We start from the raw sequence: 27377 nt of genomic DNA, 5'->3' as shown, positions 1-27377 counted from the left end.
GTATATTTTTTTGGCATTAGTTTTTATATACTATAATAAATACATATATATTTTAAAAAATAGGAGAGTTGGGAGAAATTTTTTTTTTTTTGTAAATATTGATCTGCAGTCTATTAAAAAAATTTTTTAATGCCGAGTAAATTTTAAATTTTAATCAAAATTCTGAAATGGTCGTACTATTAAGGTGTCCAACTTACCCCATACTTTTTTTCCTATAGATTATATATAAACATTTTCTCAAAAGAGTTTATTTCGTTAAAAAATTTCGTCTCATTTTGCCCACTCTCCTTTGTATATATATATATATATATATATATATATATATATATATATATATATATATATATATATATATATATATATATATATATATATATATATATATATATATATATATATATATATATTTATTATTATTTGCTTCAGTGAACAATTTTCCCGCGGGAATAACAGGAGTACTTGTAAATGTCAGCCATTATAAAGACAGGGATATTAAAAAAAATAAATATCATACTTTGTATATCCAAGACAAAGCTGTCAATAATTTTTTAGAAATAATAGACATAATAGTAATAATAGCTCATATACATCGAATCGGTAGGCACGGAAATATTTAACTGGCATTTAGTGCGCCATTTATTAAAAGTGATCTTGAATATAATCGACAAGTCGATTGGGCCATATTTATATTTAAGTGAAGGTATACTAGTACCCTGGTACGTATTATATATTTTATTATATTACATTATATTAGGTAGCTACTCGCGCAGTCTATAGTATACTGATACAAGTTATGTATCGGTATAAATATGCTACCGAGATTATTATGAGTATCAAGAGTACCATGAAACCTTACGGCATTTAAAACGCGTGTGGGTTGTCATGTTCTACCTACGATTAAATTTTAGTTTATTTGTTAATAGATCAATTACATATATATGTACGCATATATAAACGACTTGGTCGTTTAGAAATTTAAGTAACGAAAACTTAATCAATTTACGGTAAAAAAAAAGCGAATTATTTGAAATGAGGAATAGTACGGAAGTTGCCGACAGGTGGCGCAGTGATGCGTTTGTTGTTCTCTAGTAGAGAATTAAAGTAGCGTTTTTAGGTTCAAGTAACATTATATCAAACTACGAATATATCAAATTATAATTTTTTTGGAAATAAATATATAGAGGAGAAGCAACTGAAAATTTATATATATGTATCTTTGTAACGAAAATTTGAATTAAAATTCAGTATAACATTTCATGGAAAAATTTCTATATTACAACTGTCGTACGACGAGTTATTAATATGAGATATTAAATTTATAAATAAATAAAAACTAGCAACGATATTTGAATATTAAATAATATTTCACACATAACGACATATGTATGACAGTAAATTAACATCAAAGAGAATGTAAATCATGGCGCCGTAATAATTACTGACTCCGAACTTTCTCTTGTAAAAAATGTTACTGACAACAAATTAACGGGGACATTATTAAACATTAATCGTTAATGCATATATTTAATGCATATTAAACAAAACTTTATTTTTTTTTCTCGAGATTCAAACTCATCAGAAATAAATGATCGCATACTCTGTTATTTTAAAATAAATATATGATGCAGTCCAATTAAAATTTTTTTCCAACAAAAAAAAATGGCATTTAATTTTGATTTTTTGGATTCTCAGTACAAAAATTATATAAAAAAATTTGAAAAAAATAAGAGTACAAAATTATCAAATTTAGAAATTCCAAATTTTTTTTTTTCCAAATTTTTCTGTTAAAATTTACCCTGAATTTGAATTTCCATTAATGGAATTAAAAAACTAATTTCGGCTGAAGTTCTGGTTTTACATTTTATCAAAATGATTAATTGTCATAATAGTAGAACAATGTAAGCTATCAGTCAAATAGATTAGGGACAATATTACGTAAAATCTAGCCAAGCTAATGATTAACACGTGTATGATATACAAACACTAGTGCAATTAGTTTAAAAGGCACGCGCGTGTTAATTAATTAACGACAGATACGAGAATACGATTAGAAGCCTCTGTGCCACATAATCGAGGATTACGGATTAGGTAATCGTCATTCACATAAAACATAAACATATATGTATGTATGTATATATACATATGTATATTTATGTATGTACATGGAAAAAATATTTAATGAAAATAATTGCTGATTTAAAAGCTGACCATTTAAATACGAGATTAAATCGTCTCATTAAATAAATATTTGATTTAATAAATATTTATTAATATCAATATTAATTTTAATACTAATATGTTAATTATAATATTTATATTTTTTTTTTAATTATAACTACTTTCTTTGATAATTCACGCTTGATTAAATTTTTATTTTATTTTATAAGAGTGATGAGGGTTGTAAAAATTTCAATTAAAAGTTATGTATTAACTGCTACTTTTATATTTTTTAATGGAATTAATTTCTGTTAAAAAATTTTTTATGGCTAATGGAATTAATTTGCATTGGAAAATAAATTTATAATGGTTTATGGATATTTATTCTATGAAAAATGAATTTTTTATGGCTAATGGAAATTTTTTCTATTAGAAATGAATTTTTTTTACCACTAAAAATATTGTCCATTGAAATTTAATTTTTAATGGCAACTGGATATATTTTCCATTGAAAATTCATTCTAAATGGCCACTGGAAATATTTTCCATTGAAATTTAATTTTTAATGGCCACTGGATAAATTTTCCATTGAAAATTTATTCTAAATGGCCACTGGAAATATTTTCAATTGAAATTTAATTTTTAATGGCCACTGGATATATTTTCCATTGAAAATTCATTCTAAATGGCCACTGGAAATATTTTCCATTGAAATTTAATTTTTACTGGCCACTGGAAATATTTTCCATTGAAATTTAATTTTTAATGGCCACTGGAAATATTTTCCATTGAAATTTAATCTTTAATGGCCACTGGATATATTTTCCATTGAAAATTCATTCTAAATGGCCACTGGAAATATTTTCAATTGAAATTTAATTTTTAATGGCCACTGGATAAATTTTCCATTGAAAATTCATTTTTAATGGCCACTGGAAATATTTTCCATTGAAATTTAATTTTTAATGGCCACTGGATAAATTTTCCATTGAAAATTCATTCTAAATGGCCACTGGAAATATTTTCAATTGAAATTTAATTTTTAATGGCCACTGGAAATATTTTCCATTGAAATTAAATTTTTAATGGCCACTGGATAAATTTTCCATTGAAAATTCATTCTAAATGGCCACTGGAAATATTTTCAATTGAAATTTAATTTTTAATGGCCACTGGAAATATTTTCCATTGAAATTTAATTTTTAATGGCCACTGGATAAATTTTCCATTGAAAATTCATTCTAAATGGCCACTGGAAATATTTTCCATTGAAATTTAATCTTTAATGGCCACTGGAAATATTTTCAATTGAAATTTAATTTTTAATGGCCACTGGATAAATTTTCCATTGAAAATTCATTTTTAATGGCCACTGGAAATATTTTCCATTGAAATTTAATTTTTAATGGCCACTGGATAAATTTTCCATTGAAAATTCATTCTAAATGGCCACTGGAAATATTTTCAATTGAAATTTAATTTTTAATGGCCACTGGAAATATTTTCCATTGAAATTTAATTTTTAATGGCCACTGGATAAATTTTCCATTGAAAATTCATTCTAAATGGCCACTGGAAATATTTTCAATTGAAATTTAATTTTTAATGGCCACTGGATATATTTTCCATTGAAAATTCATTCTAAATGGCCACTGGAAATATTTTCCATTGAAATTTAATTTTTAATGGCCACTGGAAATATTTTCCATTGAAATTTAATTTTTAATGGCCACTGGATAAATTTTCCATTGAAAATTCATTCTAAATGGCCACTGGAAATATTTTCAATTGAAATTTAATTTTTAATGGCCACTGGAAATATTTTCCATTGAAATTAAATTTTTAATGGCCACTGGATAAATTTTCCATTGAAAATTCATTCTAAATGGCCACTGGAAATATTTTCAATTGAAATTTAATTTTTAATGGCCACTGGAAATATTTTCCATTGAAATTTAATTTTTAATGGCCACTGGATAAATTTTCCATTGAAAATTCATTCTAAATGGCCACTGGAAATATTTTCCATTGAAATTTAATCTTTAATGGCCACTGGATATATTTTCCATTGAAAATTCATTCTAAATGGCCACTGGAAATATTTTCAATTGAAATTTAATTTTTAATGGCCACTGGATAAATTTTCCATTGAAAATTCATTTTTAATGGCCACTGGAAATATTTTCCATTGAAATTTAATTTTTAATGGCCACTGGATAAATTTTCCATTGAAAATTCATTCTAAATGGCCACTGGAAATATTTTCAATTGAAATTTAATTTTTAATGGCCACTGGAAATATTTTCCATTGAAATTTAATTTTTAATGGCCACTGGATAAATTTTCCATTGAAAATTCATTCTAAATGGCCACTGGAAATATTTTCAATTGAAATTTAATTTTTAATGGCCACTGGATATATTTTCCATTGAAAATTCATTCTAAATGGCCACTGGAAATATTTTCCATTGAAATTTAATTTTTAATGGCCACTGGAAATATTTTCCATTGAAATTTAATTTTTAATGGCCACTGGAAATATTTTCCATTGAAATTTAATCTTTAATGGCCACTGGATATATTTTCCATTGAAAATTCATTCTAAATGGCCACTGGAAATATTTTCAATTGAAATTTAATTTTTAATGGCCACTGGATATATTTTCCATTGAAAAAAAATTTTCAATGCCTACTGAAAATATTTTCCTTCGAAAATAAGTTTTCACTGGCCAATGCAATGGTTTTTCATGAAAATGAAATTTGTTATAGTCTATAAAAACATTTTCCATTAAAAATATATTTTTCACCATCAATGGTATAGTTTTCCATTAAAAATGAGTTTTTAATAGCTATCTGAATTATTTTCCATAAAAATGCACGCCCAGTAATGCATCACTTACAAAACTCACCCGTAAATATTATCCCCGCAAAAAAAAAATTAATTTCCTCTCTCGGGTCTCGTTTAATTTTGATATTAAAAAATTTTGACAATAAAAAAAAACCATCGCATAACAAGCTCGTTGATTTGATGGTAAAAATATCCAAATGTCTGCCTCGATTAATCTTGAGATCGATGCGAGACTGATATGGAAATTGAGGTCGCATGCGAACGATATATTAATCGTTTGGGATCGTTTTACCGGTAGGTGTCGATAGTAAATAAAAATTATAATATTATTAATATTAATATTATTATTATGAGTTCGCTAATAACATAACATTGTAGCGAACATTCAAACAATCATCATCTGAGAGTTTTGCCCGTTGATTCCCGAGAAGGTGGACAGCTATCGTGGGAAGTTTTTGACCAGATTTTTTTTCCCAGTGATTATCATTTTTAAAAATGGCCAACAATTGGGGAGTTTAACATTTTCTGTTTGTTATTCAAATTATAATTTTTTTTTAAGTCTGTCCATCTGACTGATTATCGCAGTGTGCGAGTAGTATCTGGCTGCATATTAAACAAATAAGAGATACACAGGTATCGCAAACAACCTACGCGAGCACGTTCCTAAAGCATTGTATGTCGAAATTGCGAATTATGCGTACACACGCGTGTAATGAATGACGAGGTTCGGGTTCGCAGGTAGACCAGCGATACTGCACATTATGCGATTTAGTATCTTAGCGTGGGCTTTTAGATATTTTTAAATTCTTTCGCTTTACTTTAGTCTTGCAGCGTTATATCAATGAGACAGCTGGTGAGAGCGGTGTTATAGTTACTGCATATCAATCAAATTGAGAGAAAGTATTTGCGTATTTAATTTTTTTTGAATTTCCCGCCAAGAAAATTTAAAATTTTCAAAAAGCGGGAAGTTATTGGTTTCGATCCGATTTTCAAAAATCAAATTTCTAACCGATTGACATTTTGAGGTCCTAAAAAACTATTTTGACTATTTCCGAACGGATGCCCGTGTATATACGTATATGTATGTATATGTATATATGTATGGATATATGTAATTTAATTTTTGTCGTACGATATCTTTGGAACGAATCAACCGATTTGAGCCTACTTGGCGGCAATTGAAAGGACTGATTAAGATTTAGGTCTGGATAAAATTTCAAGTCGATCGGTCAAGTAGTTTGCGAGTAATACAAAAAATGAAAATTAAAAAAATCTCTTTTTTGAGATTTATTTTATATAACTCATAAACTACTTGCCCGAATCGCCTAAAAATGTATCAAGCCTTAGGTCTTGATAAGCCCTTTCAATTGCCACCAAGAAGATTCAAATCGGTTGATTCGTTCCAAAGATATCGTAAGACAAAAATTAACTATTTTTTAACTAAATCTATTATTTTTGGTTGAACAACGAAATAAACACTTTTTGACATCAAATTGCTCAAAAATTTGCAAATAAAAACATTTTCAAGCTTCCTGAGCTCGAAAGCGGGAAGTTTTGAGGTTGTCCCTCAGGGTCAACTGTTTTAAAATTTTTTTAAACAAAAACTTTTAAAAACAAACAATCTATTGTTTGTGTTACGAAAGAGTTAACAGAGAGCGTCTTTTAGCAAAATTTAAATAAAGCTGAGGGTATTCGTGCACTGAGCAGGAAGTAATCTGTTTCAATGTGGCCACTTTCTGATAAGTAGCGCAATAACGAGCTCCAAGTAGTCACTTCTATATAACTCTAATATACTTATTTTTTTTTTTTTTACTCCTTCCCATCCTCCTTATTATTGTACTCATTTTACTCTCCATCCTCAATCTTCAATCCTCATTGCCGTTTTTATTCGCTCGATGCTATTCGCTCCCGTATTACCGACTACGTTAACACTTTTATTATATTCTATTCGATTAAGCGCAAACGTACTGCACATTAAGCTTAATTCAATTTCATTCAATTCAACTTTATAAATCATATTTATATCAACTCAATTATTTTAAATAAAGTCTTTTTTTTTTTTATTTCAAATCATTAATTTTATTTTATTATTTATTGATATTAATTATATTTATTCATTACATTTTTATCATGACATTTGAGACTGATTACACAGCAACTTGTATACAAGTAAATTACATATATATATTTATGTATATATATATATATATATATATATAGATTTGAAACGGCCTCGAGCCGTCCTCCTGTTTCACTTTTGTCGATTGCAACCACTTTGACAAGAAATAAACCGGCAGCGAAGCATAAATGGCGCCTACGTGGGCGCTAAATTATTTTTTTATTTCATATAAAATATTTTTTACTATAATTATTATACTCTTACTCTTAACTGGTATTAAGTAACAACAGAATTAATTATTAGAGACCGCTAACATTTAAATTAAAAAATCAATTTCTAGATTTTTTTTTTTCTTATCAGATATTTATAGAAAATTTTATTTTGAAAATGTATATGGTAAAAGAACTTGTACCCGATCACTTCATATATTTGTATATATAATGATCGAGAACTAGTTCCCGATTGGGTACTGGGTTTCTTAACTTTAAAATTTATAGGAATTTCGGGAAAAATTAGATACTTTTGGTTGGTATCCGGAATAGAATGGGACACCATAAGACCAATGCAAAGTTTGGGCAAAAAAATTTTTCAAAAATTGGGTTCAAAATTTTGGAATTTTTTTTTTAGAAATTTTTTATCCAAGCTGACCAATTTACCCCATATTTTTTTACAATTAGTGACTAAACATTTTTCAAGGAATATATATATATATATATATACTCGGAAAAAAAAATTTTGATCTGTGTAGATCTCAAATTTGGAATAGATCGTCAACGATTTCAGATCTATAGTGATCTTAAAAGATCTCTAATGATCTAAAATCAGTAGATCTTCAAAAATTTCCCAATAATATCAATACAGCTCAATAATTATTATCAATTTTTCTTATTGAGACTCTGGATAAGACTGAAATCTTCATATATCTTTTGAAAAAAATCCCCGGCATCTATGAGATCTTCCTCGATCCTTAGATCTGCTCCGTAGATCTTAATTTTTTTCCAGCTTGTCTTTAGCGCAATTTTGTCATTAATGACAACAAAATTCATAATCAATTTAATTGAGTATTATTTTGATAGAAAAGGTGATTGAAAAAATAAACCAGATTGAAAGATCGATAATTATTATTGATTATTGATCGGTGAATATATACGACCGGACAGTTTGGCGTCGGAGAATGTCAATCCGAGATTAGTGATTAGCTGATAACGGCGTTATAAATGTTCCAGTAGTTGAGTGTGCGCAGTCCGAACCTGTTGGCACCCGCGTATCGTCTGATCATAGGACCGAGGAAATCTGGAGCTCAATCCCTCATCCTATCACTAGTCGGTACCTCACCTGCTAAGTCGCCGGCAATTATTTATCGGCTCAAGTCAATCGGAAATTTACTCGCCTCTATCTCCTATCTCTTAATATTTATGAATATTTGTCTTGCTAATTACTCTTAACGCTCTTATCACCTGGCAAAATTGACATCCAAAATTTCCAGAAATATTTTGTTACATAAATTTACAAGCAACCGCAAAATTTATCATCCTTCTGATGCAAACTTTCCATAAACTATTTAAAAAAAAAATCTGGCGCCTTTGGTATCAAACTCTTATATCACTCAAGCAAAAAAATTTCCTTCGCACTAAAAAAAAAAATTAAGTCGCGTGTCATAAGTCCTCTTAGGACGTAATATATTTGCTGTCTATCTCACCTTTGAGCGAACCTCGATCTCACTCACGAGCTTGTTACTGATAAGTTCTTATCCACAACTTTATAAGTTATAACATTTAAATAAAAAGTAACACCGTGTTAAAAAAAAATATATATATATATATATATATATATATATATATATATATATATATATATATATATATATATATATAAAATTAAACCAGATCTTTAAATAAAAGTCAACTCTTTATAATGCCAATAACTTTTTTAACCATCAAGTCATTCACTCCACTAGTCTATTACATTATATATATATGTATATATATTTATATATATAAATTGCGCCAACGCAAGTTTATTTATAAATTGATTGATAATTTATCACAAGTATAAGAGTCCGGTGTAAGTTGATTTAACTCAATAGTTTTGTCGTTGTCCATATCAGTTTCCAACCTACTCATATATTTATATATATAAGTCGATCGTCAATCGATCGATTTACGCTACATAATAATGATGTGAAGGTATAAGTGGATTGAGATTGCCGCCTACGAAGATTTAAAATAAAATTAGAGTAGGTTGTTTCGGAATGCTGGTCAGTGGTTGTGTTGTCGATATTAAATTTCTCCGGCCGATTGCTCGAATCACTTGACTTTACTTTGTCAAATGCGGGTTTAAGTACAGCCTACATCGACCTGTTGTGCAGCCTTGAGGTCACGCTGTTATTTATTTGCTGCAGTTTCAGATTTTAATTTTTTAGAGATAGTTTCTGATTAATTTTTGAATGTTTAAAGGAAAATTTGTAATTTAACATGGGGGTGAAAAATTTGAAACTCGAAATTTGGACATTTTTATTTTTATTACAATAATTTGGATCTGGGAGATCTGAGTCCGTTAGTTGGCTTAGATCGTAGATCTGAGTTGAGAAAAAAAAATGATCAAATTTTGAAAGAACAAAATTTCGATTTTAACAAAATTCCAGGATTTGATAAAAAAAAAGATCTGCATCCAAGAGCTTTCTTAGATCTTAGATCAAATTTTTTCAGATCGATCCATAATCCGCGTAAAGATCAAAGATAAAAAAAAATGATCAAACTTTGAAAGTACATAATTTCGATTTAAAAAAAATTCCAGGGTTTGATAAAAAAAAAGATCTACAGAGATCTACATCCGAAAGTCTTCTTAGATCTTAGATCAAATTTTTTCATATCGATCTATAATCTGCGTAGATCCAAGTTAAGAAAATAAAAATTTAAAAATTTTGAATGAACCAAATTTCGAATTAAAAAAAAATCCGGAGTTTCATGAACAATAAATTAGATTTCCGATCTCAAATTCTCATAAATTGAGATCGATGTTGATCTTAAATTTGAAAAAATTAGATCCTAGCGGCCAAATTTTGAAGACAACTTTAAATTTACTACAGATGGAATTTTTCGGGCACATTTAACAGTAAAATAAAATAATTAAATTTATTGATAATGATAATAATAACTGTCATTATTTATTGCAGAGATAACTTGTATCGGCTGACGTTGAACTCTCTTACGCCTCTGGAGCACGCGTCGTGGCCAGCGCCACCGGAAAAAGCGACAGTGTGCCAAGACAAAGGTCAAACAGCCCAAGACTGTCACAATTACATCAAGGTCCTGCTTACCAATGGCAAAAGTCTCTTTACATGCGGTACTAATGCCTTCAGCCCACAGTGCACATGGCGTGAGGTAATAATTATTATTAATTGCTTTAATTCACAATTAATTTCTTCTTCACTCCGTTTATTTTATTTTTTTTTCTCTACTCTCCTGGCTCTGGTTGATGTAATTAAGATTGTAATTTACATAATTCAGACTTTTAAGTATTGACTCTTTATTACAGACTCAGACTTTATTGTATTAATTTTTTTTTACATTCATTAATTTTAATTAATGCTAATTTTTTTTTCCATTAATTATTTTTTGAAAATTTTTCTTTAAATTTAAAATTCCACCTAAACTATTGGACTTATGAAAAAAATGAATTTGGTCATTTTTACAGACAATTAAATTTCCTATAAATTTTTACTCTTATATTTTTTTCGTATCTTCGATAGTTTGGCCAGAATACGCACCTAAAGTTGAAAAACAAAAAATCCCTCCACATAAGAATTTTTTTTATTTTCAAATCAAAATTCTGATTGATCTGTTGGGTTTACACAAAAAGTATAAGATATCTTTTTTGTAGATAATTAAATTTCCTACAAAAAGTATTTAGGACATTTTTTCATACGAGCGTAAATTAAAGCGCTATTTCAAATTTTTGTGTAAGTTTTTAAATAAATTTATTATCTATTGCAGATTGAAAATATAAATAGTATAACAAGTTCAGTATCTGGTGTTGCAATGTGTCCATACTCACCACAAGCCAACGTAACGGCACTACTGGCTAAAGAAAATGCTGGTCTGTTTGCTGGTGCACCGACAGATTTTTCCGGTACTGATGGTACTATTTATCGCACTCTTGCGGCGCCAAGTCTCCGTACTCAGCAATACGACTCTAGGTATTAAAAAAATTACACTAAACCATATATATATGTATAATAAAAAAAAATATATATAACTGAGTCAAGTAAAACTAATAAAATTTTTAATTAAATTTGTCTTACTTACCAGCTTTTTACTCATTGGTATACTTAATCAATTTAATTGACTCACGTCAACTCATTTATTCAACTTCCTGTCGTATAAATAAAATGATATTTTTTTTATTATTAATGTAATTATAATTATGTATTGCGAAAATTAAATTAAGATATATTTTACTTATATTATTATTATTGTTACTTACTTTCAGGTGGCTCAATGATCCACAATTTGTTGGTAGTTTTGAAACAGAAGACCATGTTTATTTTATGTTTCGTGAAGTAGCTGTCGAATATATAAACTGTGGAAAGGTAAATATATAAATAATATAAATATATTTTGCTATTTATTAAAATGAAAATTTCTCTATTAATTTTCCACTGCTACAGCGACAAAATTTATCGAAAAAGGTTTGAAGGGAGGAAGGGGGGGGCATACTTTTACGGAATTTTAAATTATTTATTGCATAATTAATTAAAAATATTCAATGAAACTAAAATAAGCCGACTAATAACTTTTGGATTTTTTTTTTTTATGTTAAATTATTTTTTAAAAAATATTTTTAAAAATTGCACTTGGAGTTTTTTAAATTTTCTATATGTGCATATTTTTAGTTTTTTTTTTTTTTTGGATAACTGTCTGTTAACCAGGATCATAAAATTAAATACGTGTGAATGTAGCAGACATTAGACAAATTTAAAATTATAAATAAAGAGAGTATATAATAAATAAAACAGAATTTTAAAAAAATGGGCATTTAAAAAATTTGAAAATTAAGAAGTGCATTTTTTTTAAATATTTTTTTAAAAATTATTTACTCTTTTTATTTACAATTTTAAATTTGTCTGTCTGCTACACTCACTCATTAAATAAAATGATTATTTTTTATATTTAAAAAAAATTAATTTCATGTGAATAATTTAACTTTCTTCTCTGAGTCATCTCTACAATTTTTTTCACTTAAATATTCTTTTGATAAATTGACTAAAATATAACAAAAGAATGATTATATATATTGAAAATAATAATATAATTGCTGCTGAATTATATAGTAAAACTCGTATAAATTTCTGGGTAAGAGACCGTAAAATATAGACATGAATTGCTAATATATACATATATACATACATACAACATTTTTTAATTCAAATATAAATTTACAATTTTTCATTTTTTTTTTTAAATTAAAAAATTAAAAAAAAAAATCTTAATAATAAAATAAATAAATTTAATAAATTTTCATATTTCACGGCCAGTAGCCAATAAATTTTCTAAATTGATTGAACTCTGGCCGAGTTCCCAAAAGAAAATTAAATAAATCAGCCGTGAGCTAGTGAATAATTTCTTTAAAAAAAAAAAAAAATATGAAAATGCCAATCCCAGTAAATCACATTTAAAACCTTTTATTACAGAAAATATATTCAAGAATAGCGCGAGTTTGCAAGAAAGATCCCGGGAGTCCTACAGTACAACGCGGAATATGGACAACTTTTAGCAAAGCCCGTTTGAATTGTTCACTTCCCGGTGAATTTCCGTTTTATTATGACGAAATACAAGGCGCCGCTTACCATCCAGACGAGGGGATCGTCTACGCGAGTTTTACAACACCCAGGTAATTTATAGTCCAATAAAAAAAATTTACATACAGAAAATTAATAAATTCAAGCTAACCCAGGACTTGAACTTGGAAAAATTAAATTATTTATTTATTTTCTTTGCAATCTGGGAAATAAACGGTAACAGCTGAGTAAATAAATTTAAAAATAATTGATCAGCTTATTAATGATATTAAATTTTTTTACAGCAACGCAATCGCGGGTTCAGCGATATGTTCATTCAACATGACGGCGATAAATCAGGCATTCAATGGCCCATTTAAGCACCAGGAGCATTCGGGAGCAGCATGGGAAAAAAAACGTGTTCCGAATCAGTACCGGCAGCATTGTGGTCGCGTGGAGCAGCCGGCGGCCCATCAAATCTTCGACAATCAGCGCTACCAGCTGATGGACGAGGCAGTTCAGACGACATCCTCGGGGCCATTGCATACGACGACTCTCGAACGGTTCACTCACATCGCGGTAGATGTCACCCCCACCAAAATCCACCGCGGGGTCACGGTTCTCTACGTCGCCACCACAGATGGAGTTATCAAGAAGATCTCTGTGCTTCCACGGACTCAAGAGACGTGCATCGTTGAAGTATGGGGTCCGTTTCCCTCACCGGCGATGACGCTCCAGTTTCTGAAAGACTCACAGAGTCTGTATGTGGGGATGGAAACTGGATTGTTGAGGATTCCCGCGGCCCAGTGCCATCGGCACAAGAAAGAACAGGCTTGTCTGAATGCGCAGGACCCGTATTGTGGTTGGAACGCCCATTTAATGAAGTGCGATCAGGCCCCGACGCAAAATTATCTGGCCAATCATTGGCTTCAAGAGGTAACGATGTGCCCAGTGCTGACGGATCCGGTTGACGGAGGCTGGAGTGCCTGGAGCACGTGGGCTTCTTGTCAACATGGTACTGCTGAAATGGCAACTGCTCATAATATCAGATCACATTTGCGACCGCACATTGATACTGAGGTAAATTTATTTTACTAAATTTGAATTTTGAAACCCTGAGACTTCGATTTGACGAGATTTTATTTTTACAGAGCCCAGATACGTGCCAATGTCAAACGCGAGAGTGTAACAACCCACCACCACAAAATGGCGGCTCGCAGTGTACGGGCACGCGTATCAAGGTTGCCAACTGCACATTGCACGGAGGTTGGACAGCCTGGTCCGCGTGGTCAGCGTGCTCACAAACTTGTGGGTTCGCTATAAAAACACGTCGCCGCACTTGTACGAACCCAGCGCCAGCTTACGGTGGCCGAGTCTGCGTAGGTCACGACCACGACGAAATAGTCTGCATTGATTTACCACCGTGTCCAACACCAGCTAAAGCGCCCTTACCAGCTCCAACGCAGTCAGCAGGTCAATGGTCGCCATGGGGATCATGGAATTCCTGCTCACGGGCCTGCAATGGCGGAATCCGCATACGCAAGCGCACATGCGACAAACCGGCATCTTCTACAACACCATCAACTCCTGAGTGCTCGGGCTGCAACTTCCAAATCGAGGACTGTAACACGCATTCATGCTCCGAAACTCGAAGATATTCCGCATGGACACCTTGGTTATCAATAAACGGAAGTCAAACCGCTGTGGGATTCACTGAAAAACGATATCGTTTTAGCTGCCGTGCTCAGACTGATGACCCGGCCTCAGTGCGTGTATCCTTGGCTAAAGAAGAGGAACGCTATTGCCGTAATGACGGTTCGTGTTTGAGAAATTCAATTCTGAATGCGAACAACAACAACTTCGACAATTCTGACGGTTGGTCTGAATGGTCATCTTGGTATGCGTGCAGCCGTGCATGTAATGGTGGCTCTCAACACCGCACTCGCACGTGTGAGGCGCCACCTTGTGAAGGATCAAGCATACAGACGCGCATCTGCAATACGAATCCGTGCAAAGGAGCCACAGATGGTATCAATTCCGTGGACAATGAGTATCTGCAAAGCAAAGGTCCTAGAGGCGAATGGTCATGTTGGACAGATTGGTCTGAATGCTCGGTGTCATGTGGTGTAGGCTACAGAACGAGAACGCGTGAATGTTTCAATGACGCTGGTTCCGTGGCGTCAGGAACTGCGGCTGCAGTTGTTGGTTGCGAAGGTCCCAGTGTGATGCGCGAGTCTTGCGAGATGCCCAGCTGCGAGTCGTTATATGGATGGGACACCTGGAGTGGATGGTCACCTTGCGATGGCCAGACCCAGTTCCGTAAGCGCCAGTGTCTTATGGAACAGGGAGATGGAATTTGTGAAGGTTCTAGTCGTGAAGTCCGCAAATGCTGGATTAATATCGACGAAGATGATGACGGAACTGGAATGGGAACTGGAAGTGACTGGGGGAGAGACGGAATCCTCACCAATGCTCTGCCCAGAAGTGTCCATGTTGCGGGAATTTCAGTGGGAGCTGTCGTTGGTGGCTGCATCGCTGGTTTTCTGCTGGGGTTGGCGCTCACGGCGATGATGTGCTTCTTGTACTTGAGGAGAAGGAAACCTGGGGTTCCCGGAAGTCCTCATTACATCAGCAAACAGAATCCTTATGTTGCTGTACCATTGAAAGAGGTAAGTTTGATGAGTCGGTTGATTGAAGGAGTGGTTGATGTCAATTGGTCTAATTGGTGGCTTTTTTGTCTAGGTTAACGCCAAAAGGCAACCGAGTTTCTCAGGTACTAGCAACGGAAATGGAACAATACGCAACAAAACTAATCCGAATGTCAACGGACTTGGCAGCCCTAAATTGTATCCTAAAGCTCTGGATTACGAGTCGGCGACTTTGAAAAGAAATAGTCATGGTCAGCAACACATTAGGGCTGATTTGGATCAAGAAAAATATTATTGAAGTTAGAAAAAGTGGAAAGAAATGTGTATATAGAACGATATCTTAGTTTTTAAGTGTCGTAACCCTGAAAATTTATGAACATCCATGTTTTCGAAGTATTGGAAAATTCACAATTGAGGCTATACTTTTTTTATTTGCACTAATGCGCATGCGCAGTAATGACTTAGTTGTAGAAAAATGGTGGGTAGAAAGATCATTCTTTTACGGAGTCAACTATAAAAAAACAAATAAAGAAAAATAAACATTCCATACTCAAGTCAATGATTAATCGTGATAACCCCAATTACTATAAAATGCGATTTTAAATTAGGGTCAGTTTACAAAATTAATTTGTATGAATGTTTGAGATTGAAAATTGGATTCAGGTATCATCGGCTTTATCCGACATAAAAACAAATTTTTACAGATCGGTCAGACTCGATAGTAGTCGGCTATCATCGGTCATGTTCGGCCGCGCTGTAAAAATAGAGAAGCCCAAAAACTAAAACAATAAGAAATCAGTACTTTTAATTAATTAATTACAAAAAAATATACTTAAAAAATTTCTATAGAAAAATGAATTGGTAAATATTCAAATGATTCAAATTTTGAAAAATTACGAAAATTAGGTTATGACATTAATTACTTTGGTATCGATATATTTTATTATGAGATTCATAAGATTGACTGATGATACTTAATTAGTATATAAGATTCATTTTTAATAATAATAATAGTAATTATTATTATTATACATAATTAAGAAATTAAAATTGCAGTTGATATTTTTTATAAATTCAAAGTTTATTTATTTGTTACTGTAAATAAAAAAAAGCATTTTATACAAATCGTGAAAATTAATCAAATATTATTATTATAATTAACAACAGACAATAAGTTGGGCGTTTAATATTTTCGTGTTTTATCATTTGTAAAAATATATCGTGACGACGTAATCATTAATCATTAATCGAAAATTTTTATATTATCATTATTATAATTATTAATAAGCAAAACGTGTCATACTGAGAATTAATATCATTATCAACTAATTAATAATGCTCATATTAACGCTCATTGTAAACAGGCAAAGCCAAACTTGTAAATAGATTAATCGATTAATCGCTAGTATTGTAGGTTACTAATTAATTATTTAAGTTTATCAAAGAGAATAATTAATTATTATTATTAGTATTAACTATAAATATGATAATTATGTTTAAATTATGAATGTAGTGCCATGAAGTGTAAATAAAAAAATTATCATTTTTTTAATTTGAATTTTTAATCAATTAATCTGTTAATTAATTTCTTTTTACGATGTATTAAAAACGCGTAGGACGTTTTCAATTTATATGACTCATATTGAGCTCGGTAATATTAACAAATACTAATTAAGTAAATATATACATAGAGGTATAAGAATATATAAGTGAGGATTTTTCATTGTCATAAATTTTATTTTAAATTTATATATACACTGGAAAAATCCGGAGTAATTACAGATTTTTTTTAAAATCTGTACCCTAGTGCATTCGGATTATTGTAATTTATGGTATTTTTAAAAATTGCGGTAAATTACGCGTATTTCATAGTACACATCTAGTACTTTACAGTAAACGCGAGGTATTTTACCGTAAATTTGCAGTCAAAGAGCAGTAATTTACCATAAAATTGTGATAAGCCTGCGGTATTTTATCGTAAAGTGAAGTCTTGCTCTATAAGAACTGTAAAAATAAAGAAGCATATGGCTAATTACGCTAAAAATGCCGTACTTTATTGTAATTAACCTCAAAATATCGTTAATTGCCGCATATTATTGCAAGTTTTCCGTAAAAATTTCGTCTTTTAGGTTAATTACGACAAAATGCGGTGAATTATTGTAATTTACTATAATAAGGATCCGCCAGGACAGTCATCTGCTACACCGTTCGGCAAAAGTGTAGGAAGACATCTTATTGGTATCATAAAGTTATCTAAAAAATTATGTCATCTTTCTGATGTCAAAAAAATGCTTTTTTGACATGGATACCGAGCGGGCATATACTCCGGATTTAATCCATTTTCACTCCGCATATCTAGATTAATACCAAATTATCGTGATTGTTATTAATAATATTAATATAAGTACTATTTTATGTAATTTATATAAAATAAGGATCGCATTGTTCTAAAATTAGAGTTAAAAGATTTACTAATATTTTGTAAAACTATATTATGATTTTTTATTAATAAAATGCACTGTGTTATTTAATTATTTATTTATTCATTTAACAATTACCAACATTTAATTATCCTCAAAAGTCCTGTCAAAATTTATGTAATATATATAATTAGCTAAAAATATTCATTTTTGACCTGAAAATGAATTTTGTACTTCCGCAAGAGAATGATCTTTTTTCCCATTATTTGGCTATGATGAAGTCCATGTTTTTGCTGAGACATGCGCAGTAATGACTTCATGTCAGTGAAGAAAAATTAGAGGTTATAATTTATGAGCAATAAATTCAATTTGCTGAAGAACAAAATCCATTGATTGATAGGTCGGTGTCGGCTGACAACAAACGACCATTCGAAAAAAATTTCCTATTTTTTTACTTGACAGCGGGCTGTAACCGATTAATAATCGCCCGTCTAACACCAGAAGTTCTTTTATTTTAGCCGTTAATGCGTACAATTTTTCCCACCATTTTTCTGTTTCTTCCTGGGCTCTCATACTTGGGGGTATATACCTACAAGTAAGTAAATTAAATTATTAACTTTATATATTTGTTGTTCTGTTGATAGTAATTGCGATTAGATAACTTGCCAGAAGCAAATGGTATTGCCCTCGTATTTTGGAAATACGAGTCTGTAACCTTGACGGTCTTTTATTTTGTTGAAAAAATAGTTAACGCAGTCCATGGCTGTGTCAACTGATAAACTGAGTCCATCTGTGCCTCTTGCTTTCCACATTAACCATAATTTGACAGCATCAACCTTAAATAATAATTTTAAAAAATATTGATAGCAATTCTTGATTATTTAGACTGTAAATAATCGGGTGAATACGGAATTTATTTAAATTCAAATTCTACCCATCACCCGGAGTTCCAGAGTTTGAAAAAAAATCATTCCATGTGCGCAGTGAATTATTTTTACCGTAAATTTGGAATAAGAAACCGGAAGTTTACCGTAAAAATTCTGCAAAACTGTGATATGTCACCACAAAGGGAAATATTGTACTGTAAAAATAAAAAGGCAGGGGTGCTTACGGTAAAAATTTCTCATGTTACGGTACATTGTCGTATTTTACCAATACCTTGTTCCCCCCCCCCCTCCCTCTGGCCCTATTATATTTGTAAAATTACCTTCCTTCCACATTGGACACTTTTATCCCCAGTGTCCCAAGAAACGTCATAAAATTTATCTTGTTGGAACAAATACGTCGCTCCAGAGCAATTGGCCTCGTGTAGCAAATTCCTCCGTTTAACTAAAAATAATGAACACTGCAATGGCGCGCCGAGCATTTTGTGCGGATTCCATGACACTGAATCTGATCTAAATAATTATAATACGAAACAAATATAATCTTAATCCATTACAATGCGATCTAATAATTAATAAAAATAAAAACTCACAATTCTACTCCTTTAAGTCGGTCGCGATATTTTTTTGACAGCAACAAAGTGCCTCCTAGACACGCCTAAGCAATGAAAAAAAATAGTAATAATAAAAATAATAATAAAATAAATAAATAAAAAACAAAACAAACATCGATATGAAACCAGAGATTTTCTTGTTTGCAAATGGCAGCAATTTCCTCAAGTGGATCAATAGAACCAACGACAGTTGTCCCCGCAGTGGCATTCACGAAGAATGGAATCGTTCCTCGAGTTCTAGCGTCTTTTATATTTTTCTTCAAATCCTCTGGGTCCATGCGTCCTAGTTCATCACTTTTTACCTGAATTCAATAGCAAAAAATTTTAAATTTATTTATTGTATCAATAAAATAAAATTGTCATCCATAATTTATGATCTTGACGTTAAAATGGAAACGATTATTAGTTACTGTGTAAATGTTGTTGGTTCCTAAACCCAACCAATGAGCAGCTTTTGATATAGAGTAGTGACCAAGGTCACTTGTGAACATTGCCAGCGGTAGCAAACCACTTAAACCTTTGGTTTTTATTTCAGGAATACGTGAGTATCGTGCTAATACTATGCCGTACATATTCGACATGCTGCCACCTGGACATAAAATCCCATCTGACTCTGGGTATCCCGGATATCCAACTAATTTTAACGACTGGTCCAATACTTGACGTTCTAGTAATTGAAACACTGGCGCCACTTCATAGGTATATCTATAAAAAGTGTTTCTTGTGTAAAAAACTATCAATGTTTCATGGGATTAAATGGTGAGTAAAATTCCTACTGGCTGGTATTGCAGCACTCTGTCAGCAAAGCGCCGGCCAATCCGTAACTGTCTACTCCAGAAAAGAGTTGGTTGTGAAAATGTGGGTTTGATGTTTTTACTGAATAATGCGCTATTTTACGGACCGCATCTTTAATTTCCTCACCGCTTGATCCGTCGTTTTTTAATTTGATGTCAATTTTTTTCTGTGGAAAAAAAAATTTTCAAGAGATCTTCAATTATTAAAATTTAGTAATTGGATCGATATAAATCTCTAAATCTGCAGATCTCTAGATCGAGGCAACTCTCTAGATTTACATAGATCTCTAAAACTATATAAATTTCTAAACCTCCATAGATCTCTAAATCTTCATATATCTGTAGATCTTCATAAATATCTAAATCTTTATAGATCTTTAAAACTAAATAGATCTCTAGATCTTCATAGATCTCTGAAACTATAAAGATCTCTAGATCTTCATAGATCACTAGATCTTCATAGATCACTAGATCCTCATAAATCACGAGATCGTCATAGATATCTAAATCTTCGTAGATCTCTGAAACTATATAGATCTCTATATCTTCGTAGATCTCTAGATTTTCATAGATCTCTGAAACTATAAAGATCTTTAAATCTTCATAGATCACTACATCTTCATAGATCACTAGATCTTCATAAATCACGAGATCTATATAAATCTCTTGATCTTCGTAAATCTCTAGATCTTCATAGATCTCTGAAACTATATAGATCTCTATATCTTCGTAGATCTCTAAATCTTCACAGATCTCTAGAACTATGTAGATCTCTAAATCTTCACAGATCTCTAGAACTATGTAGATCTCTAGATCTTCATAGATCCCTGAAACTATATAGATCTCTAGATCTTCATAGATCTTTGAAACTATATAGATCTCTAGATCTTCGTAGATCTCTAAATCTTCACAGATCTCTAGAACTATGTAGATCTCTAGATCTTCATAGATATATAAATCTTCATAGATCCCTGAAACTATATAGATCTCTAGATCTTCATAGATCTCTAGATCTTTATAAATCACTAGATCTTCATAGATCTCTAAATTTTTATAGACCTGTAAATCTTCATAGATCTTTAGATCTGTAAAACTTTAAAGATCTATAGATCTACATTGATTTCTAAATTACTTAAATAATTACATCAATAAAATAATTATATTGTATTTACAAGCAGTAATAATAACAATGATAAATATTTTGATCATGAAATATTAATCTGCATATTCTGAATGCCAATGTCACGATTACAAAAGTCCATAAATAAAATATTAAGTGACAAAAGAAGTGAATAAAAATATCTTATCATTCAAAAAAAAAAAAATCTCAATAAATTTCTTTCTCTTACTCGATACCCGCTTCTAAAAAAAATATTAACGTTATAATAATAATAAATTATAAAATAGCTTACCTGAAGCTCATGTGGATGTGAAAATTCAACCACCGGAAACTCACCAGTGGTATCAAAGACCTTTTCATCTTTTAGTATTTCCAGCACATCCTCAAGTAGTTTTTTAGTATCAAAATTGCTTATTAATTTTCGAGAACATTCAGAAGCAGGAGTTACTTCAGCCATTCTACCAACAAGTTAAGAGTACACTGGACTGTTGGAAAAATACCATAAGCCAACAGAGTTGTCCCCACCGTTATTCCTTGGATATTACCAAGTAAGTCAGGTTCACTCTGTGTACAGTCCGTACTTTTATTACGTACATGTAACTTTTTTTTTTATTACTTGTTTGTTATTTATCACCACGACACTTGCATCCGAGATAATTATTCCAATAAATAAATATATGCTATTGAACTATATCACTTGTATATATATTTAATTAAAAAAAGATTTATTAAATTAAAAATTTATTTTCGCGCTTAAATTTTTTGAAAAATTAAATTGAAAAAAATTATTATTATTCTAACAGCAGATTTAGATCATTGATAGTTTCATCGATTTTTGATGAAAAAAAAAAAAAAAAAAAAAAAAAAAAAAAAATTGAGATCAAGAGGTCAAATGATATATAGAAGATCGAGTAAATTTAATCGTTTTTATTAAATTTATTTATTTTTCAATATGACGTTATTTGATATATTTACTTAATTTATGAATGGATTAGTATACTAATATATATTTGAGAAAAAAAATTTTTGGTCACTATCTTCAGCTGATACGATTGAGACCTTCAGACCATTTTAGTCTCAACATGATCTGTATTAATCTGTCTGGAGATAAAAATTATTTAAGACGTAGCTTTAGTTGGTAGTGCATCTAATTCGTCATATTTAAATATATAAAACTATATTTCGAAATCATATAGAACAAACAATATATATTTTTCAAGGTAACAGAGAAAAATTTTAATTTTTTTCTTACATTAATTATCATGCCAAATTTTCTTAGTGACCCATTTTACCTCTCTGTTATTTTTCTTTTACCTCAAAAATTTCAAATAAAAATTTCAAAAAATTAAAAACTTTTTTTTTTTTTAAATAAATAATTCACTTAATTTAATTTAGATATTTAAAATTACTGTAGTGATTTAGGTGGAGATGGGGTAAGAAGGTCAACAGGTAATCTTGGCGCTAATCCTCTCATTGAAGCCCATTGGCCGTCACAGAGCTGATGGAACGTCAACTCGATGACTAATTTGCCGCCGAGTGTTCCTGGGCCAAGACAGAGTGCGCCGGCGCCAGATTGCCAAAAATTGATACGATTTTGATTATTTGTTGTGCTATTCTTACTATTATTATTAGTATTACTATCAATTGTACTGTTAATATTAATATTATGATTATGATTATGATTATTACGCGCGAAGTACATTCTTCTTAACCACATTGCAAGATAAGCGACTTCACAATCGCAGTGCCAGGGATTACGAGATAATCGCAGCTGCTGCATCATCGGAACGCTGTCGAAAAATCTACCTGGGACGTACGACAGCTGATTACTTTCTAATTGCCTAGAAAATAATAAAATTATGAAATTAACTCCTCATTACTGTAAGCAGAAGGTCGAGGGTTCGAGTCCAGCTCGCGGTCTTTTTTTTTTTCAATTGGAAGTCAATTTATAGGGAAGCGTGGGTTAAAGTGGGCCTCCATACAATTTTATCCAACTTACAATTTTCTCAAATTCGGAGTATCTTTAAAAACGTCAGACGTGAGACGTCGAATGCGATTTGAATGAAGAAACAAAGATGTCAAATTACGAAGACCTTGAAAATCTCCATCGGATAATTTTTCTAGAGAATTTCCATAGAGAACCAGCTGTTGCAGTGCCGGTGTTGATAAAAATAAACCTTTCGGAAGAACTTTAATGTGATTTTTCCCCAGCCTCAGTTCTTTCAAAGACTTCAGTCCACTAAATGCCTCTTTGTTTAACTAAAAAAACAAATAAGGCCCAGAAAAAATTTTTTAAAAGGGCGGCTTCTAATTAAATTATCGAAAAAAAAAAATGCTTACTTGGCCAATTAAATTATTCGATAGATCTAGAATTGTCAGAGCTTCTAAATTTATGAATAATTCAGCGGGAATTATTTTTATCTGATTTTCTCTGAGGATTAGTTCAATCAAACTGGCCTGGGAGTCGAACAGCCCGACTTGGAGTTCTCTTAAGTGATTTTCTTCCAACTTGAGACACTTCAGATTAATCAGATCCTTGAATATATTTTTGTCGAGGTGTGACAGCTGATTTTTTGACAGCAAAAGATCTTCGAGTTCTTTGAGGCTGAAGAAAATATCGTTTGGTAGTTCTGATATTTTGTTTGAAGACACGTCCAGTAAAAGTAGAGCCGTATTGCCAACGAATAAACCTTCGGGTAACGTTTGTAATTTATTTGATGATAAGTCTCTGTAATATATATATATATATATTTTTTGTAATTTGGGAAAATGTAAATAAATAAACAGATAAAATAAGTAAATTAGATATTGAACTTACACGATTTCTAGATGACGCATGCGAACAAATAAATTCTGATGAAGGTCTCGCAGTAAATTTTTACTGAATCGTAAATGAGTTATACTGTAGAGTGAATAAAATGAATTCAATGGTAAGTGTTCGATCATATTATTACTCAGGTCTCTGTAAAAAATTAGAAATTTTTGAGAGCATGTAAGATGTTTAAAAATTTATTTTTTAAATTAAGGCGGCAAATTTAAAATTTTTTTTTCGGAACAAAATTTATCTAATAATTCAAGTATGGGAACATTTGCAGCAAAATGGGACTCCAATTTTGATATAAATTTTTTTTTTTTCTGAAAATTGCTTTGTTAGAATTTTCAAAAAGGCGGGGTAATTTGGTGAGGCCAAAAATTGCAGCCAATTTAAAATTTTCAACGTGAAATTTTTTTTTCAAACGTTTTCTGTTTAAATTTTTTTTTAACTGGAAAAAGATGACGGGGTAAAATGGGTCATAGAAAAAGTCGATTTTTTTGTAAGACCGCATTGCCTGATCAAATTTCCTTTACGACTCGAAATTATGTAAAAAAAAATCTGCCTTAAAAACGGTGACTCATTTTACCCCATTCCCAAAAACTTACAAATCTCGTAGCTCAGTCAAGTTTCTAAATGTATCACGATGTAATGCCGTCAATTGATTGCTTCCAAGATCCCTAAAATTAAAAGCATCGAAATTAGGCGTGGCCAAATTTCGATCTGTTTTTTTCCAATCAAATAAATAAACAAAAAATTCCATACAGTTTAATAATATCTTGTGGAACCAGTTGGCCAGCCGGTACATCAAATAAACCATAGCGCCAGCAAGAAATAGATTTAGTTTCCGGTCTGCATTTACAAGGACCTTCAACACAAACTTCCCAATCCTCTGGCCAGCCTCTAATTTGCCAAACTAGTTTCCAAACAGAATTCACAAATAACATCCACATATATATATATTTATACATATATACATAAATACATATATTAGTATACATGCATATATATTTACAAATTAAATTACCCGGTTGTTCCATAGCCCGTAACCGTCTCTCCAATCTCGAGACTCTGCTCTCAACATCTTCAATACTAATTCTCTTGTCTTGATTGTCATCAAACTCATTGCCGCAATTACTTGTCTTATCTTTACAAGTCTCACTATCAACTTTCACCACTAAATAACCGCAGACAATAGTTACAATAATAATTAAAAAATTAATAACAAACAAAACATTTTGCGTGGCCATCGCGAAATCATATTCCCGCTAAATCCCACGAGTTACTGACTGGTCCCCGAGTCTGATCCCGAGAGTTACCAACATCCTGGGCATCCTCATTTAACATTAATTCATCCCGTAAACATTTATTATGGATCTTATTGTTCTGCAATTATTATAGGCTCATATTACTCAGGGGAATGAACTAATAATTTACAACATTTTTTTTTTTTTTTTTATTGAATAATTGAATTTATTAAAATTATTAATTAGTTTTTTATTTTATTTGGTAACTTTATTACTTACAATATCTACAATTTAAATGTTAATTATTATTAATTTATGTAAATACATGCATGTCATTTTTTTTTTTTTTTTTTCTTTGAGTACATTTTTTTTTTTTTTTTTTTTTTTTTTTGATGATTAAGATAATCGGACACCATCTGATCCAGGACATTCGCCCTTATTTTTAACTGCGAGTTCTGTAAAAAAAAAAAATTAGAATTTTGAAAAAAAAAAAAAACAAAAAAAAAATTTTTTAAAAACTTACTTAGACCCATTTCACAAGCAACAGTTTCCATAGTACATTGATTACCGAATGTACGTGGCTTAAAATTGGGGTTGGCGGGGTCATGAGCACAGACGGGGTCAAAGGTCGTCTCACAATTTTTAGCGCACTCTTTCTTTGATCGTTTAACGTCTTTAAGATTTTTCTGAGCATCCTTAACACTTTTAGGTGTCGTTGAACCTGTTTTCATGTCTTTAGTTTTGTCCTCGTTTGGAAAACCAGATACTTCATTGCAAAGTGCAACTATGCACACTGCAACTAATGCTAGTTATGAAAAAAAATATTTATTTAGTATTTAAATTAAAAAATATTCAATTTTCTGAAAAATTCATAAAATCAAAATTTCGATTCATTTATTTTAAGAAATTCAGTTAAATTTCAAATTTTGATTGAATTATTTATTTCAACTAAGAAAAACTGACTGAGGTAGAATGGGCCACTGTTAAAAAAAGAAACTCGAGAATTTTTTGTATGATCCTGAAGTTAGTCGACGTTCAATAAATTTTTGACTTTTTCAAAAACGATAAATTATGAAAAAAAAAAATATTAAAAAAAATTGTACCTACAGATTTTTTAATTTTCTACATGTGCATTTTTTTAGTTTTTTTATTTTATAATCAATTCGTTGAAAATAAAAATCCAAAAATCTGTGTCCACTAACTTCTAAATCATGATCAGCTTTCCCTTTTCTTTTACGACTCAAAATTATGTATGAAAAAAAAATTGCCGCAAAAATACTGACTCATCTTACCCCAATTCCAAAATTCTAAAATATTCAATTTTTATTTCGTAATTCCCCCCAAAATTCGAAAAATCAAAATTTCGATGCTTATTTGAAAAAACTAAATTTCCATAGAAAATTTAACCGTCAATTTGTCAAAAATAATTTTCAAAAGTCTTGCCAAAAAAATCCTTACCAAAAACAATAAAAGTTTTCATTTTGTCTTAAGTAATCTTTGGAACACGAACCACAATTTAAATAATTAAACCAGAGTAAAAAAAATCTTCAACAACAATAACAATAATAACAATGAAATGTCAGTGCTCAGTACGATAATACAATAGTGACTGGATACAAGATACGTCCAACATCCGTGCTTATAACCAATTGTGTTGGAACTCCCCCACCTGGTAACCTGAGTATCATCAGCATCATTATCCTCAAATAACTGATGGACAGCGCAATAGTGTCCGGTAAATACTGGCCACTTTTGCTTTCTATGTCCTTCTCTCTTTTCTCTCATCCTCTTCTTCTCTCTCATTTATCAGATAATACTATTTACTGCGACATTACAAGCTTACATTGCTGACCTGATATATCAGTTTGCCAATTTGCCCTTCTACCCCCTCTCCTTTTTTCCCCTTCCCTTTTATTCAGATAGAATAGCATGAGA

The 27377-nt window shown here is 30.9% G+C and overlaps 4 protein-coding genes across 5 annotated transcripts in view; 1 reads left to right on the top strand and 3 right to left on the bottom strand.

Moving 5' to 3' along the window:
- Nucleotides 1–16487, top strand: part of LOC103579428 (semaphorin-5A) — a 76823-nt gene extending 60336 nt beyond the window's left edge. The window contains exons 5-11 of one of the 2 annotated variants that reach the window (XM_008560819.3): nucleotides 10300–10507; nucleotides 11120–11322; nucleotides 11616–11715; nucleotides 12817–13016; nucleotides 13209–13983; nucleotides 14055–15572; nucleotides 15646–16487. In XM_008560819.3, coding sequence (XP_008559041.1) covers nucleotides 10300–10507; nucleotides 11120–11322; nucleotides 11616–11715; nucleotides 12817–13016; nucleotides 13209–13983; nucleotides 14055–15572; nucleotides 15646–15849 — 3208 coding nt within the window. In that variant the 3' untranslated portion in view covers nucleotides 15850–16487. The remainder of the gene's footprint in view (nucleotides 1–10299; nucleotides 10508–11119; nucleotides 11323–11615; nucleotides 11716–12816; nucleotides 13017–13208; nucleotides 13984–14054; nucleotides 15573–15645) is intronic. The other variant, XM_053739073.1, reaches the window with a different exon arrangement.
- A 1623-nt stretch (nucleotides 16488–18110) lies between these two features.
- LOC103579430 (cysteine sulfinic acid decarboxylase) lies at nucleotides 18111–21898 on the bottom strand. The gene is made up of 8 exons (XM_008560820.3): nucleotides 21676–21898; nucleotides 20246–20430; nucleotides 19880–20174; nucleotides 19583–19771; nucleotides 19449–19513; nucleotides 19179–19368; nucleotides 18638–18807; nucleotides 18111–18560 (listed from the first exon to the last, which is right to left on the bottom strand). Exons 1-8 carry the CDS (start codon nucleotides 21838–21840, stop codon nucleotides 18314–18316), a joined length of 1506 nt encoding a protein of 501 aa, XP_008559042.1. The 5' UTR covers nucleotides 21841–21898; the 3' UTR covers nucleotides 18111–18313.
- Nucleotides 21899–22788: 890 nt separating this feature from the next.
- Nucleotides 22789–25542, bottom strand: LOC103579547 (platelet glycoprotein V-like). The gene is made up of 8 exons (XM_053739576.1): nucleotides 25482–25542; nucleotides 25223–25372; nucleotides 24961–25111; nucleotides 24804–24875; nucleotides 24202–24345; nucleotides 23724–24111; nucleotides 23383–23642; nucleotides 22789–23224 (listed from the first exon to the last, which is right to left on the bottom strand). The coding sequence occupies exons 1-8, from the start codon at nucleotides 25540–25542 to the stop codon at nucleotides 22789–22791; spliced, it is 1662 nt and encodes a 553-aa protein (XP_053595551.1).
- Nucleotides 25543–25800: 258 nt separating this feature from the next.
- On the bottom strand, nucleotides 25801–27080 carry LOC103579431 (uncharacterized). The gene is made up of 3 exons (XM_008560821.3): nucleotides 26901–27080; nucleotides 25966–26247; nucleotides 25801–25897 (listed from the first exon to the last, which is right to left on the bottom strand). Exons 1-3 carry the CDS (start codon nucleotides 26920–26922, stop codon nucleotides 25839–25841), a joined length of 363 nt encoding a protein of 120 aa, XP_008559043.1. The 5' UTR covers nucleotides 26923–27080; the 3' UTR covers nucleotides 25801–25838.
- Between the last annotated feature and the right edge of the window lie 297 nt (nucleotides 27081–27377).

This window comes from Microplitis demolitor, chromosome 5, assembly GCF_026212275.2.
Source record: "Microplitis demolitor isolate Queensland-Clemson2020A chromosome 5, iyMicDemo2.1a, whole genome shotgun sequence".
NCBI lineage: Eukaryota > Metazoa > Arthropoda > Insecta > Hymenoptera > Braconidae > Microplitis > Microplitis demolitor.
This window is presented reverse-complemented; position numbering and strand designations above follow the sequence as displayed.